General features: G+C 38.9%; 1 protein-coding gene across 1 annotated transcript in view; it reads left to right on the top strand.

The window, feature by feature from the left end:
* The window catches only part of ZSWIM6 (zinc finger SWIM-type containing 6), a 204,958-nt gene that overhangs the window by 126,827 nt on the left and 61,600 nt on the right, over positions 1 to 16,531 (top strand). Inside the window, exon 3 of the mRNA XM_027101263.1 lies at positions 1,104 to 1,460. Coding sequence (XP_026957064.1) covers positions 1,104 to 1,460 — 357 coding nt within the window. The remainder of the gene's footprint in view (positions 1 to 1,103; positions 1,461 to 16,531) is intronic.

Here is a 16,531-nt window from a genome sequence, read left to right as displayed (position 1 = left end):
GCAGTGAGAGGCAGTTTTCACTGGCTGTGAGCTGTAGCTAGAGCTATCCAAGGAACTGTTGCTGCCTGTGCGGGTTGAGTGTCTCATTTCTGGATCCTTCGAAGCAGCGGCCAAGTGCCATTGGTGAGGGGGGTTGTGGAGGGTTCCTGTGTGGTTCTAAGTTGAGGCTACAAGGCCTCTAAGGCCCCTTGCCACTTGGTGATTTTGTGCACCCACGTGTGCATGTGAGTATGTTTAGCAGCCTACCTCGGTACCAGCTTTACTCTGTATGATAGGAAAGAAAATAGTCATTGAGCTACTTCAGCTATGGTATGCGTGCGATTTGATGGGCTTTGCAGTTCCCCCTACACATACTGCTCAGAGACGTTGCAATATTGGGGCTGCCTGGAATAAAGGTGGAAGGAGGGGAGGAGTTTGTTGAGAAGAAAGCTGAGCTGGCCTACTCTATTTTTAAAAAGTTGTTTAAAAAAGGGTGGAATGCTGGGGGAGAAAACTAGTGATCTAGGGGATTTTGGTCAGGTATATACCACACAGATTTAGAACAGTAATGATGGCTTACTCTAGGTAAGCTATGGTCTAGGTATAGGTATGATGTGGTGTATGAATATACATATATATAGGTGTGATGGTGGTATATACTGCAGTAAGTGTTTTCATATGGCTGTGTAATAAACTACTTCAGCATGTCTGTTAAATAGCATTTATTTTTTACTTGTAAGGTGCAGGGAGAGGGAGGTTGGAGTGGCCTGAATGTTTTTACTTGAAAATAAAAGCTGTCATGTTTTATTCTTGCAGCTGTCAAGCACTGCGCATTTCAAAGAATTAAAATATTTTGTAGGGCTTCCCTGGTGGCGCAGTGGTTGAGAGTCTGCCTGCCGATGCAGGGGACACGGGTTCGTGCCCCGGTCCGGGAACATCCCACGTGCCGCGGAGTGGCTGGGCCCCATGAGCCATGGTCGCTGAGCCTGCGCGTCCGGAGCCTGTGCTCCGCGACGGGAGAGGCCACAACAGTGAGAGGCCCACGTACAGAAGGAAAAAAAAAAAAAAAAATTTTGTAGCATCTGAATGCAGAAACTGAACTCTCCTCCCCTTCTTTCACATAGGTTTCCACTTGAGTGGCACAGTGACAGAACCTGCAATACAATCGGAGCCAGAAACTGTTTGTAACGTGGCCATCAGCTTTGATCGTTGCAAGATTACCTCAGTGACCTGCAGCTGTGGAAACAAGGACATATTTTATTGTGCCCATGTTGTGGCACTGTCTTTATACCGTATCCGCAAGCCAGATCAGGTCAAATTGCATCTTCCCATTTCAGAGACTCTCTTTCAAATGAATAGAGACCAACTACAAAAGTTTGTACAGTATTTGATTACAGTGCACCACACAGAAGTTTTGCCAACTGCTCAAAAATTGGCAGACGAAATTCTTTCCCAGAATTCAGAAATCAACCAAGTTCACGGTGAGTATAAATAATCATTCTATAGATTGCTTCTCTGGATTATTTTTCATTTATAAATTTAATTCTTTTGCATGAAAATGAATTAAATATGAATTAGATCATCAACATTGCTCTTAGGTAGCTGAAGGTTTAAATTTAGTTTTGCATCCTAAAACATTTCTTTTGAAATGTTTTGTACCTTCTACTAGATACCAAGTCTTTTCTGCTCAGAAAAATTTCTCGTTTGTTAAAGCTTGGCTCTTATATGTTTATGTTTTGTAAAATTTCATCAAATACTAGGTATCAGTTATAGTAAACACAAATTCACCTTTGTCAGCTGTTGTCAGTAAACTGACTTGCGCATATTCAGAATTTTTTTCATTTTCTTAAAAAATTTATTTTCCAAGGCAGTACGTTTCTGATATGATGCCTCATATTAAGAAAGTAACTTATTCTTAGAAAAAGATGAGAATTTATATAGAGAGAGTTTAGGATATGATTATTATTGTGTGTAAGAAATCTCAAAAAGGGTTTCTTTTAAGTCTTTTATACACTGAACTTGTTATCTCACTTATTTGTAAACACATGTATCAACTGTCAACATATAGTTGAAATATGGGACCAGTCAGTCACTCAACCCTATCCTTTTAGGTTTTCTTCAAAGTCCTTACTTGATGTAGCAAATATAAATGTTTAAGGAAAGCAGTTTGAGATCATTTCTTAAAAACTTTTAAAATTGTGAGTTATAACACAGAAAAGTGCATAGAATATGTATGTGTAGATTAACAAAGTGAACCAACATCCAGGCCAAGAAATAGATGACTCTCGGCACTTTGGAGGGTTCCACATGTCCCCTTCCAGTCAGTCATAGGCTCCTTTCTGTTTCCCATGGTAATCATTGCCTGATTTTTTATGGTAATCACTTCTTTGGTGCTTTGTGTTTTAACGTTAACATCACTAAACACTGGTTTAGTCTTATCTGATTTTAAACGTTATGTATCTGACTTCTTTCATTCAAAATCATGTTTATATGATTTATTCATATTGTTTCACGTACCATTAGTTCATTCATTTTCATTGCTCTAAAGCAGCACCAGAAATACCAATAGAAGTACAGTGTGAGCTACATGTATAAGTTAAAATATCTTGTTAGCTTCACTTAAAAAGAAGCAAGTAAAATTAATGTTAATAATGTTTTATTTATCTCAATATATCTAAAAAATTAATTCAATATATTCATGTCATACCAACATTCATCAATTCAACAAAAATATTGATATATTTCACTTCTTTTCCATATTAAGTCTTTGAAAATCTGTTGTCTGTTTTACACTTACAGCACATCTCACATCAAGCTCTAGCCACATTGCAAGTGTTCAATAGCCACATGGCTAGTGGCTACCTTATTCGACAGCACATACTCTATAGAGTATTCTAGGTATGGGGACACCACAATTTATTTGTCTCTCCCACTGTTGATGAACCTTGTTTTGAACAGAGCTGCTGTGAACATTCTTTTACAAGTCTCCTGGTATCTTATGATACTTTTAATATGTCTTTTATGTCAGGGGAAAATCCACATAGACATATTTCTTCTAGTGCTCTCCATGTCAGTCTCAGCTTTATTAAAGTAGCTGTTATAAGGTGTGTAAAGCATTTTACTTGGTAGAGTCTGCCAGTGTTGAGTAACAGGATTGTAAACAAGTCTGCCACAGCAGTACCCTGGACCCACCAAAAGCACATGCATTCAAGGACTTTTTAAGCAGGCTTCTGCTCTGTCGTATCATCTGTCTCAATCATGTTACCTTGTGAAAATTCAGGCCAGCTAACAGTCATCTCAGAGATTTCTCAGGAGCCTATTTGTGGCTTCCTATTAAATCGCTCATTGAAGGCAGAAGAATAGCATATACCATTTCTTCAAACTTTTATGCACTCTCTCTTTTTCCTTTTTTTAAAATTCATATATTCCATTTGGTCATTTTGTTCTCTGAGTTTTAGTTTAACCAGAGGTCCACATCAACAGTAAGGTGTTTGTTCTGCATTTGTCTTCCTTGTTTTGAAGGATAGCAGCCCCCAAAGTTTCTTATCTAAAAGCTTTTAAAATGCATTTCTGTGTCAAAATAGTGGGACTAATGAAACAATCTAAACTAAACTTGGATGTGAGAAAGTGTTCACATGACATTATATTTCTCTCAGACTTTCTAAAATTAGAAGAAAAAGATGTCTAAGGAAATATCAAGGGCAGAATGCAGGTTAGCTTTAGACTCAATGTGATTTTCAGATAACTTTTGCATGAGAACAGCTTCACGAAAGCAGTGAACTTGAGAAGTTTATCCTGCCAGCTTTCTCTCCACTTAATTTATCATAAGATTTGCTCCTAGCCTGGAAATGGGCCAATTACACAAGCTGCCTTCCTGCCTTCCATTCTAGTGTGACAAGTGGCAAAAAAAGAAGAGAGGTAGAAAGCAGGCCATGACCTTAAGTGTTGAAATGGGAAATCTGCTCCCTGGAGGGTCTTATTTTAACTGTTAGATTGATGACTTAGTAGGGGGTGGGATTTAAAATGTTTTGCAGTTATTTGACTACATGGTCCCACCTGCCTCCAAACATCTGTACATTAAGTGTTTTCTAACTCATTTTAAAAGCAGTATTTCCTTGTATGGTTTCGAGGGTATATTTTTTCTTTGAGAAAAATGTCTTGAACATGAATGTTGGGAAGAGTTCATGTTTCTCTAAGGAAAAGCATCACTTTTACCTTGCTAGATAAATAGGGTTAGGATAGGATTTAGATTAGATTATCTTAATAGGTATCTATAGGTATCTATCTTAATAGGTATCTATATATATCTTAAACAGAATGAGGTTTAGCTTATCTAAATCCTTTATAAGAGAAATTCATAATATAATTTTTAAGTAAATACAAACTATGTTGATAACAGTAGGTTTTTCCTTTTCCTTGTGAACTTGTCCTAATGCTTCTTAAAATTCTATTAGTTGCTTTACTTACTATTTTGAAATATTTTATTTTTAAAAGAATTTTATGCTGAGGAATTAAAAGCTTTTTCAAGTCTATTTCAGGCATATTGTTTCTCAAAATTTCCTTGTAAGCTACATATTGCAAATTTATAATTGTAATAGTTTCTAGACTAAGAAGCCAAGGAGAATGGGTTAGTGACTTATCCAGGATCACAGGTTGAGTGAAAGTAGTCGGAATATAGAAGTAGTCATCATAATAGTTCAGTCCTTGTCAGTTTTTTACATTTCATTTTGTTTTCATAAAATGTCCTACATAATTATGATTAGATTAAATCAATCACTATATGCTAAAAAGTGGGTATAAGATAGTTAATGTTAATGGCCCTCCAAGGAGATTGCCAGTTGTAGTTTTGCATTGATAAGCAAAATTGTTTGTCTTGGTTTTATATTAAAATAAGACTTATGGGCTTCCCTGGTGGCGCAGTGGTTGAGAGTCCGCCTGCCGATGCAGGGGACATGGGTTCGTGCCGGGAAGATCCCACATGCTGCGGAGCGCTTGGGCCCGTGAGCCATGGCCGCTGAGCCTGCACGTCTGGAGCCTGTGCTCTGCAATGGGAGAGGCCACAACAGTGAGAGGCCCGCATACCGCAAAAAACAAAACAAAACAAAACAAACCCAAAAAACTTTCTAGCTTCCATATTGTTAAGAAAAAGCTATTGTCTTTGCTAAGTATTTATTTGGAAATTTACTGTTTTCTTAGTGCTAACCCAACTCTCTTGATTAATTCAACTCAGCCTTTTTTGGTCTTTTATGCTTCTTATTAAAGGAGTGCATTATAAATTAGTAAATTGTGGTGTAGGGACAGAACATTGAATTTGAAACCTGGAGGCCTAGAGTACAGCATTGTCTCTTCTGTGTATTACCTATGTGACCCTGGGTGAGACTCATTTTTTTCTTCATATTTAAAATGCTCATAATCTTCTCTAGCAGCGTTGGAAAAATTTTAGTCATATAATATATACATGTGTAAAATATTAAAGAAAAGAGAGAGTTTACCTTATGTTGGGGTACCCGTAAGTGGTCATAGTTAAAAAGAAGAGGGAAGAAACCAATTGGGGGATGGATGATAATTGAGTTGTAGGTCAGCTTGCTGTGCTCTGACTGTCTGGCACATATTTCCTCCTCTTCTACTTTTTTCCTTTTGCTCTTTCTTTTAGTGACCTCCCTATGGGATAGCCTGTACTGGGCAAACTACAACAAAAAGGGACAGATGGAGTGGAAACTGTGGCATTGGTCTCTGCTTGGAACAGAGGGAAAGGGTGTCATTTCTGTGGCCCTTCTACTCCCAGAGCTTGAGTCAATCCCAAAAGTAGGCTAGATTCATCCCTCACTTCAGTGTCATGTGTCCAGTGATACCATCTCAGTTAGCCAGATGTAGAAGGGATGTAAAGTTGACCCAGGAGCAACTTGGGGGTTAGGGGCATCAACCGTCTGCACAGTTGAAATTCCACGTGTAACTTATAGTCATTCGGTCCTGGGTACCTGCGGTCCTCTATACCTGTGGTTCCTCATGCCCACAGTTCTTCTGTATCTGCAGTTCCATGTCTGTGGATTCAACTGGGGATTATGTAGTACTGTAGTATTTACTATTGAAAAAAAAAGTCCGTCTAAGTGGACCCATGTAATTCAAACCCAGTTGTTTAAGGGTCAGTTGTATTCATGTCAGGTGAGGGTGGACACATGACATCTAAGATGTTTTCCACTCCCAATTCTGTGACTCTTTGGTGATTGTATTTTTTACAGAGACACAGGAGGCACCTAGGATCCATACTCCAAAGATGTACCTCTTGTAGTTCTACCCAAGTGTGCATTTGAGTGTTGTTCTTTCATCAGACATTTCAATTTGTTTGAGGATGGTTCTTATAAAACTACCACTGTAAATTCCATTCATGCTTGCCTGTCCTGCTTAATTTAGCCTTCGAATGCTTCTGTGTCCCAGCCATCATATGTATGTCTATTCAGTCTCTTCCAGATATTACCAAACAAGCAAATCTATTCAGCCATCCCATGTCTGTTGTATAGCTTATGTTTACTTGATTATAAGCTCCATCAGGGCTGAAACTATGACCTGTGTATTTTGCCAGCCTCCCTAAGGACAATATTTAAGAAAGTAATGGGCACACTGGGACTTCCCTGGGGGCACAGTGTTAAGAATCTGCCTGCCAGTACAGAGGACACGGGTTTGAGACCTGGTCTGGGAAGATCCCCCATGGCGCGGAGCAACTAAGCCCGTGCGCCACAACTACTGAGCCTGCTCTCTAGAGCCTGTGAGCCACAACTACTTAGGCTGTGTGCCACAACTACTGAAGCTCGTGCGCCTAGAGCCCGTGCTCTGCAACAAGAGATGCCACCGCAATGAGAAGCCCACACACTGCAATAAGAAGCCTGCACACCGCAACAAAGAGTAGCCTCCGCTTGCCGCAACTAGAAGAAGGCCCTCGTGCAGCAACGAAGACCCAACGCAGCCCCCCCAAAAAAGCCCAGGACCAGATGGCTTCACAGGTGAAGTCTATCAGACATTTAGAGAAGAGCTAACACCTGTCCTTCTCAAACTCTTCCAAAAAACTGCAGAGGAAGGAACACTCCCAGTTCATTCTACGAGGCCACCATCACCATCACCATCACCAAAACCAGACAAAGATGTCACAAAAAGGAAAACTACAGGCCAATATCACCGATGAGCATAGATGCAAAAATCCTCAACAAAATACTAGCAACACGTTAAATCCAACAACACGTTAAGAGGATCATACACCATGATCAAGTGGGATTTATCCCAGGGATGCAAGGATTCTTCAATATATGCAAATCAATGTGATACACCATATTAACAAATTGAAGAATAAAAACCATATGATCATCTCAATAGATGCAGAAAAAGCTTTTGAAAATTCAACAAAATTCAACACCCTTTTATGATACAAACTCTCCAGAAAGTGGGCATAGAGGGAAACTACCTCAACATAATAAAGGCCATATATGACAAACCCACAGCAAACATCATTCTCAATGGTGAAAAACTGAAAGCATTTCCTCTAAGATCAGGAACAAGACAAGGGTGTCCACTCTTGCCACTATTATTCAACATAGTTTTGGAAGGCCTAGCCACGGCAATCAGAGAAGTAAATGAAATAAAAGGAATCCAAATTGGAAATGAAGAAGTAAAACTGTCACTGTTTGCAGATGACATGATACTATACATAGAAAAGTCCTAAAGATGCCACCAGAAAACTACTAGAGCTAATCAATGAATTTAGTAAAGTTGCATGATACAAAATTAATACACAGAAATCTCTTGCATTCCTATGTACTAACAACGGAAGATCAGAGAAAGAAATTAAGGAAACAATCCCATTTACCATAGCAACAAAAAGAATAAAATACCAAGGAATAAACCTTAACTAAGGGGGCAAAAGACCTGTATGCAGAAAACTATTAAGATACTGATGAAAGAAATCAAAGACAACACAAACAGTTGGAGAGATATACCATGTTCTTGGATTGGAAGAATCAATATATATTTTTAAAATTTATTTTATTTATTCATTTTTGGCTGCACCGGGTCTTTTTTGCTGCACGTGGGCTTTCTCTGGTTGCGGTGCGCAGGCCTCCCACCACCGTGGCCCCTCCTGCTGCAGAGCATGGGCTCTAGGCACGCGGGCCCCAGCAGTCATGGCATGCAGCCTCAGTAGTTGTGGTGCGCGGGCACAGCAGTTGTGGCTTGCGAGCTCTAGAGTGCAGGCTCAGTAGTTGTGGCGCACGGACCCAGCCACCCCATGGCGTGTGGGATCCCCCCGGACCAGGGATCGAACTCGTGTCCCCTGCACCGGCAGGCGGACTCTCAACCACTGCACCACTGGGGAAGCTCTGGAAGAATCAATATTTTGAAAATGACTGTTCTATCCAAACAGTCTGCAGATTCAAAGCAATACCTATCAAATTACCAACGGCATTTTTCACAGAACTAGAACAAAAAATTTTTTACAATTTGTATGGAAACACAAAAGACCCCAATAGCCAAAGCAATCTTGAGAAAGAAAAATGGAGCTGGAGGAATCAGGCTCCCTGACTTCAGACTATACTACAAAGCTACAGTAATCAAGGCAGTATAGTACTGGCACAAAAACAGAAATATAGATCAATGGAACAGGATAGAAAGCCCAGAGATAAATCCGCACGCCTGTGGTCACCTAATCTATGACAAAGGAGGCAAAAATACACAGTGGAGAAATGACAGTCTCTTCAATAAGTGGTGCTGGGAAAACTGGACAGCTACATGTAAAAGAATGAAAGTAGAACACTTCCTAACACCATACACAAAAAATAAACTGAAAATGGATTAAAGACCTAAATGTAAGGCCAGACACTGTAAAACTCTTAGATGAAAACATAGGCAGAACACTCTTCGACACAAATCACAGCAAGATCTTTTTTGACCCACCTCCTAGAGTAATGAAAATAAAAACAAAAATAAACAAATAGGACCTAATGAAACTTAAAAGCTTTTGCACAGCAAAGGAAACCATAGACAAGACAAAAAGACAGCCCTCAGAATGGGAGAAAATATTTGCAAATGAAGCAACGGGCAAAGGATTAAGCTCCAAAATTTACAAGCAGCTCATGCAGCTCAATATCAAAAAAACAAACAACCCAATCCAAAAATGGGCAGAAGACCTATAAGTAGACATTTCTCCAAAGAAGACATACAGATGGCCAAGAGGCACATGAAAAGATGCTCAACATCACTAATTATTAGAGAAATGCAAATCAAAACTACAATGAGGCATCACCTCACACCAGTCAGAATGGCCATCATCAAAAAATCTATAAACAATAAATGCTGGAGAGGGTGTGGAGAAAAGGGAACCCTCTTACACTGTTGGTGGGAATGTAAAGTGATACAGCCACTATGGAAAACAGTATGGAGATTCCTTCAAATTCTAAAAATGGAACTACTGTGCGACCCAGCAATCCCACTACTGCGCATATACCCAGAGAAAACCATAATACAGAAAGACCCGTGCACCCTGGTATTCGTAGTAGCACTACTTACAATAGCCAGGACATGGAAGCAACCTAAATGCCCATCGACAGATTAATGGATAAAGAAGATGTGGTACATATATACAAAGGAATATTACTCAGCCATTAAAAGGAATGAAATTGGGTTATTTGTAGAGACATGGATGGACCTAGCGAGTGTTATACAGAGTGAAGTAAGTCAGAAAGAGAAAAACAAATATCATATATTAACGCATATGTGGAATTTTAAAAAATGGCATAGATGACCTTATTTGCCAAGCAGAAATAGAGACACAGACCTAGAGAACAAATGTTGTATGGATACCAAGGGGGAAAGGGGGAGGTTGGGAGGAACTGGGAGATTGGGATTGACAGATATACACTATTGGTACTATGTATAAAATAGACAACTGATGGGAACATACTGTGTAGCAGAGGGAACTCTACTTAATGAACTGTAGTATCCTAAATGGGAGGGTAATCCAAAAGGGAGGGGATATATGTATATGTATGACTGATTCCTTTTGCTGTGCAGTAGAAGCCAACACAACATTGTGGAAGCAACTATACTCCAAAAATAAGTAAATAAATAAAAATTTAAAAATTAAAAAAAAGTAATGGGCACTCACAGTTTGTTAAACAAAAAGTAACAGTGTCCTTTATTATGTAGTAAAGGCCATTTATGAGAAACCCATAGCTAAAATCATACTCAGTGGTGAAAAGCTGAAAGCCTTTCTTCCAAATTCAGGAACAAGACAAGGATGCCCACTCTCACCACTTCTATTTGACACAGTATTGGAAGACCTAGCCACAGCAATCAGACAAGAAAACCAAATAAAAGGCATCCAGATTGAAAGGGAAGAAGTAAAACTGTCATTATTTGCAGAGAAAGCCCTAAAGTCTTCACCCAAAAACTGGTAAATGAATTCAGTAAAGTTGTAGGATGCAAGGTTAATATACAGAAATCTGTTGCATTTCTATACACTAACAATGAAATATCAGAAAAAAAATGTAGAAAAAAGACCTGTTAAAAATGGCATCAAAAAGAGTAAAATACTTAGGAATAAACTTAACCAAGTAGGTGAAAGACCTATACTCTGAAAACAATAAAACACTGATGAAGAAAATTGAAGATGATACAAAGAAATGGAAAGATATCTCATGCTCTTGAATTGGAAGAATTAATATTGTTAAAATGGCTATACCACCCAAAGCAATCTACAGATTTGATGGAATCTCTATCAAAATACCCATGACATTTTCCACAAAACTAGGACAAAAAATCCTAAAATTCATATGGAACCACAAAAGACCCAGAATTGCCAAAGCAATCTTGAGAGAAAAGAACAAAGCTGGAGCTATCACCCTCCCACACTTCAAACTATACTACAAAGCTACAGTAATCAAAACAGCATGGTACTGGTACAGAAACCAGACACACAGGTCAGTGGAACAGAATAGAGAGCCCAGAAATAAATTCACACACCTATGGTCAATTAATCTCCAACAAAAGGGGCAAGAATATACAATGGACAAAAGACAGTCTCTTCAACATGTGGTTCTGGGAAAGCTGGACAGCCACATGTGAAACAGAGATTAGAACATTTCCTCCCACCATAAACAAAAATAAATTCAAAATGGATTAAAGACTTAAATGTAAGCTCTTGAAACCATAAAACTTCTAGAAGAGAATATAGGCAGAACACTCCTTGACATAAATCATGGCAATATTTTTTTGGATCTGTCTTCTAAGTCAAAAGAAATAAAAGCAAAAATAAACAGCTAGGACCTAATTAAACTTCGAAGCTTTTGCACAGCAAAGGAAACCATTGACAAAACGATAAGACAGCCTACAGAATGGGAGAAAATATTTGCAAATGACATGACCGACAAGGGATTAATATCTAAAATATACAAACAGCTCATGCAACTCAATATCAAAAAAAAATAACCCAATCAAAAAATGGGCAAAGACCTGAATAGACATTTTTTTCAAAGAAGACATACAGATGGCTAATAGACACATGAAAAGATGGTCAACATCACTAATTATTAGAGAAATGCAAATTAAAACAACAATGAGATATCACCTCACTCCTGTCAGAGTGACAGTCATCAAAAAGTCTACAAATAACAAATGTTGGAGAGGATGTGGAGAAAAGGGGACCCTCATACACTGATGGTGGGAATGTAAATTATTGCAACCACTGTGGAAAACAGTATGGAGGTTCCTCCAAAAAAAAAAAAACACTAAAAATAGAAGTAACAGGACTTCCCTGGTGGTCCAGTGGCTAAGACTTCACACTCCCAATACAGGGGGCCTGGGTTCAATCCCTGGTCAGGGAACTAGATCCCACATGTATGCCACAACTAAGAGTCCACATGCCACAACTAAAAAAGATCCTTCATGCCGGAGCTAAGACCCAGCACAGCCTAAATAAATAAATATTAAAAAAAAAATAGAATTAACATATGATCCACTCCTGAATATTTATGCAGTAAAAATGAAAACAGTAATTCTAAAAGATACTTGCACCCCAGTGTTCATAGCAGCACTATTTATCTAGAATAGCCAAGATGTGGAAGCAACCCAAGTGTTCATCAACTGACAAATAGTTAAGAAGTGGTATATAAATGCAGTGGAATACTACTTGGCCATATAAAAGAATGAAATTTTGCCACTTGTAGCAACATGGATGGACCTAGAGACTATTATGCTCAGTGAAATAAGTCAGACAGGGAAGGACAAATACTATATGATATCACTGATATGTGGAATCTAAAAAATAATAAAAACAAATGTATGTAGCAAAACAGAAACAGACTTACGGACACAGAAAACAAATTAGTGTTACCAGAGGGGTGAGAGAAGGAAGGGAGGGGTAAATTAAGGGTATGAGATTAAGAGATATAAACTACTGTGTATAAAATAGATAAGCAACAGGGATATATTGTATATAGCACAGAAAATTTATAGCCATTATCTTATAATAACCTTTGACGGAGTGTAATCTGTAAAAATACTGAACCACTATGCTGTACACCTAAAACTAATATAATACTGTAAATCAGCTATACTTTTTTTTTTTTTTGTGGTATGCGGGCCTTTCACTGTTGTGGCCTCTCCCGTTGCGGAGCACAGGCTGCGGACGCACAGGCTCAGCGGCCATGGCTCACGGGCCCAGCTGCTTCGTGGCATGTGGGATCTTCCCAGACCGGGGCACGAACCCGTGTCCCCTGCATCGGCAGGCAGAGTCTCAACCACTGCACCAACAGGGAAGCCAGCTATACTTTTAAAAAAAAGTAACCGTATCATTTTTTTATTCCATTTTGTTCTTGGTAAGAACCTGGAGATTTATTCTTGTACACATAACGTGTTCCAAATCTAGCAGTGAGTGACAGTTGGAGTTGTTTGATGGAGGCCTCATGTCACATCTCTCTTCATTTTGTTTCTCTGTCGAGGGTCATAGTCCTTGTAATTGGGCTTGCATTAGCAATCAGTTTGTGCAGTTATCCTAGGGAGATAATTTTGTTATTACAGGCATTATCCTTTCTATCGTAGACCGTTCTGGTGTTGACAGTTGGTGAAACAAAGGTATGACCTACTACTGGTGGTCAATGTAATTAGCAAATCTATCTATAGGACAGAATTAAAGTTGCTTTAAATGTGCTATCTCAAAGTACGGTAGTGTGAAACTTAAAAGTAAAAAAAAGAAAAAGAAGACTGCATGTTGAAAAGATGTATGGAAGTATAGAAGTATCTGAAGATAAAAAGACAAGAACTCACTGGCTCCCACCAGCTCCCCTGCCTTAGTCTCCAGTAGCCCCCTTATTCCCTGGCAACCATGGCTGACAGTGTGGTTTAGAGTCTTCAGAGGCAAGTTTTCTTTGTGCACACATGTATGCAATTTTTAAAAAACAATTTTAAAAACTTATTTTTTGCAGTTTCTTTTTTCTTTTAATATATCATGAATATCTTCTCTTGTTAGTACAAATAGGTCTTGTACTGTGTTAAGTGTTGCATGTAGTATTACATACTCTGGATATATTTAATCATTAACATACTGAAGGATTTTGAAGTTGTTTTCATTTTTTTCCTACTATGTGCAGTGCTGCTGTGACCATTCTTTGTGTATGTGTGGATTTGTGCAAATGCTTTTGAGGAATAGATTCTTAGTAGTAGAAATGCCAGAACAGTTGGTATCGGCATTTTGGGTTTTGTAATTGCTGCCAAATTTCCCTCCAAAAATTACCAGTTTTTCCCTTAAGTTTTAATTAGAACTTGATGTTTCCATAATATGATTTTTATTTTGTTCTAAAAAATCGTTGAAATATACAATCATGTACACATGATCATCTTCACATGAAAAAACATTTTAGCAAATGAGAAGTAATCTTAGGACTTCTGTCTCCTAATTGGGAGGAGTCACACCTCTGACGCATCATGTATTTGATAGGGTAATGCAGAGACAGCCAAGTTACTTTTAGCCCAATACCCTTTATCCTTTCTCTTTTCACCTCCAAATCTTGCCTTCCCTCACACCCTATAGCCATCTCTGACACTACCCCAACTCTCATAATCTTCAAATTGTTACCAGCTGTGATCAGTTTCGTTGCCATCCCTGTCTCCTTTAACTGATCCTAAGTCTCCATGTTGGCTAGATGAGCTTATTATTCCCATCTCCCTCCCTGTAGGTTTCTCTTAACTCCCACTGTAAGAGTATTCAGAGTGTTTAAGAGTTTAGAAGTTAGACAGCCTACATTAGAATTCTGGTCCCTTTGCTTTCCAGCTCTTTGAGTGGAGGCGAGGAACTGAATCTCTTCAGGGCTTTGTTTTCTTATTTGTAAAACGTGGTTAGGAAAAGAGTGCCTATTTCATAAGGTTAGGAGGGTTAAAAAGGAGTAAATCTGAGTTGCTGTTATGCCCATCATTGTGATGTGGCAGTTGACGTGAGTCTTCAAGACAGTTGAGGAAAGTATTTGTGAACTTTTTTTAAAAAACATCTTTAAAAATAACCTGAGCAGGGGCTTCCCTGGTGGCGCAGTGGTTGAGAGTCTGCCTGCTGATGCAGGGGACACGGGTTCATGCCCCAGTCCGGGAAGATCCCACCTGCCGCGGAGCGGCTGGGCCCGTGAGCCATGACCGCTGAGCCTGCGCGTCCGGAGCCTGTGCTCCGCAACGGAAGAGGCCACAACAGTGAGAGGCCCGCGTACCGCAAAAAAAAAAAAAAAAAAAAAAATTCTGAGCAAACCATTCTTGAACCTTGCAAACATAGTAGATCTCTTTTAATAAATCTGAAGAGTCAGGTTATGTAAAAATGAGACTTACTGAGAACTGTGCATTTAATTATTTATGTTTGTGTACCAGGTAATTGCTAATACATTAATACATTTGTTAGCTAAGTTATGGAAAATGACTTACCTCTTAAGCACAGAGTACTCTGAATTTTTTAAATGAGGATTAGTGAATGTACAAATATTTTATTGCTTTTTATCCATATAAAATACATGATTATTTCTGTACATGAATAAGTATATCATTGAACTTCTGAAGTAAATTAAATGATAATAAGAGATGAGTAATAAAGTCAGGTGAGAGGAAAAGAATAGAGGAAGGGCTGTAAACCCTGACAGGCCTATTTGAGTTCCCTGAGATATATCCTGATTACCGTGCTACTTATTTCCTTGGAATTTAGCTAAAGGGAAGGTGGCTTGTTGAGGGAGCAGAGGCTGGTACATGCCAGGGCTCCCTGTCATTAGCCTGCAGGCTAAGGAAAACAGGTTGTCCTCTAACAGCTCCTGGAGAGGACACCACACTGCACCATGGCAGTAGCATTACGTGGACTGACCATTGAGAATAGGTGATAAAGGATCTGGCTCCTTCAGCCACCACAAAATTGTATATTGAAATGAAGGCATTAGTCACTAACTCGAAATGGGGATTTCAGTAAGAATAAAATTTAAAGCTTTTCTCAAGTGTGTGTTTATTCAATGCACATTATTTTTCAGTGGTCTAGTTCTTGTCCTCTCTAAAGAAAGATTTTTTTCTGAGCCTGAATCTCTAAAGTTTGCTGCCTTGCCTTTCCTCTCGGTGCCAGTGGTTGATATCAGGATTTTGCCTTCAGCTTATAAGACAGGTGTACTGGTGTCTTTGTAAGCCACAGACTTAATGTTTCCTATCTTTAACAGCAGGCACTAAAACTGTAGGAGATGGCATTCTTCTATAGGTCCTGCAAAAGAGGCTGAATTAATCACCTCTGCAGTGTAGACATCTGCTGCCTGCATTCTGCCTCTGTAGACTGAATTTGACAATTTAATTTTAACAAAAAAGAACACTGCTACATAAATATAAAACGCTTAAAGCATTATTTAGACAACAGTGTTACTAAAGCATGAAGATGTAAACTAAAGCCTTTCGCTTCTTGTTTGAATTTGTTTTCCAGCAGTTTAAGAAAAAAGAAAGCTTTAAGTTCCCCGTTAGAACCCAAAGCTGTGGATAATTCCACATACCAAACATAGTATAAGCCAGTTGTGAACATGTCTTAATATCTCAGTTTAAAATTTGCAGAATGATTTGGTGTTGCCCAGTGCTTAGAAGTGACTGTTTTTGTGACAAGAGACAGATATCTCAGTCAATATGTCCTAAATTTACTTCAGTCAGTACGCTGGAGAGGCATCTGTCTGATGACTTAGAACCCTGAATACTTTTCAAAAGTAAGATCCAAAATGTGCCACCATGTTTAAGATTCTCTCCAAATATAGACTAGTGTTTCCCAGCCACACTCCCCACCCCCATTGCCCCTGCCTTTTTATCTGTGGCAAAGATTCTGATTCAGTAGGTCTGAAGTGGTGCCTAAACATCTATTTTTCACGGTGTGCCTCAGGAGTTTTGATATACTCCTAATTTGGGGAACCGCTGGGGTAAGAGTTTTTGATATTGGGGTAAATCAAAACTAAATCTGAACCAAATCAAGTAGCAGGCAGGGAAAGCCAAAGACTTGGACAGTAGTCCTTCTTGTCTCTGAACTCTCCTT

This window comes from Aethalodelphis obliquidens, unplaced genomic scaffold, assembly GCF_003676395.1.
Source record: "Aethalodelphis obliquidens isolate GAN/ISIS:26980383/991018 unplaced genomic scaffold, ASM367639v1 scaffold4, whole genome shotgun sequence".
Taxonomy (NCBI): domain Eukaryota; kingdom Metazoa; phylum Chordata; class Mammalia; order Artiodactyla; family Delphinidae; genus Aethalodelphis; species Aethalodelphis obliquidens.
The sequence above is the reverse complement of the archived record's forward strand: the minus strand, read 5'-3'. Positions and strand labels throughout refer to the sequence as shown.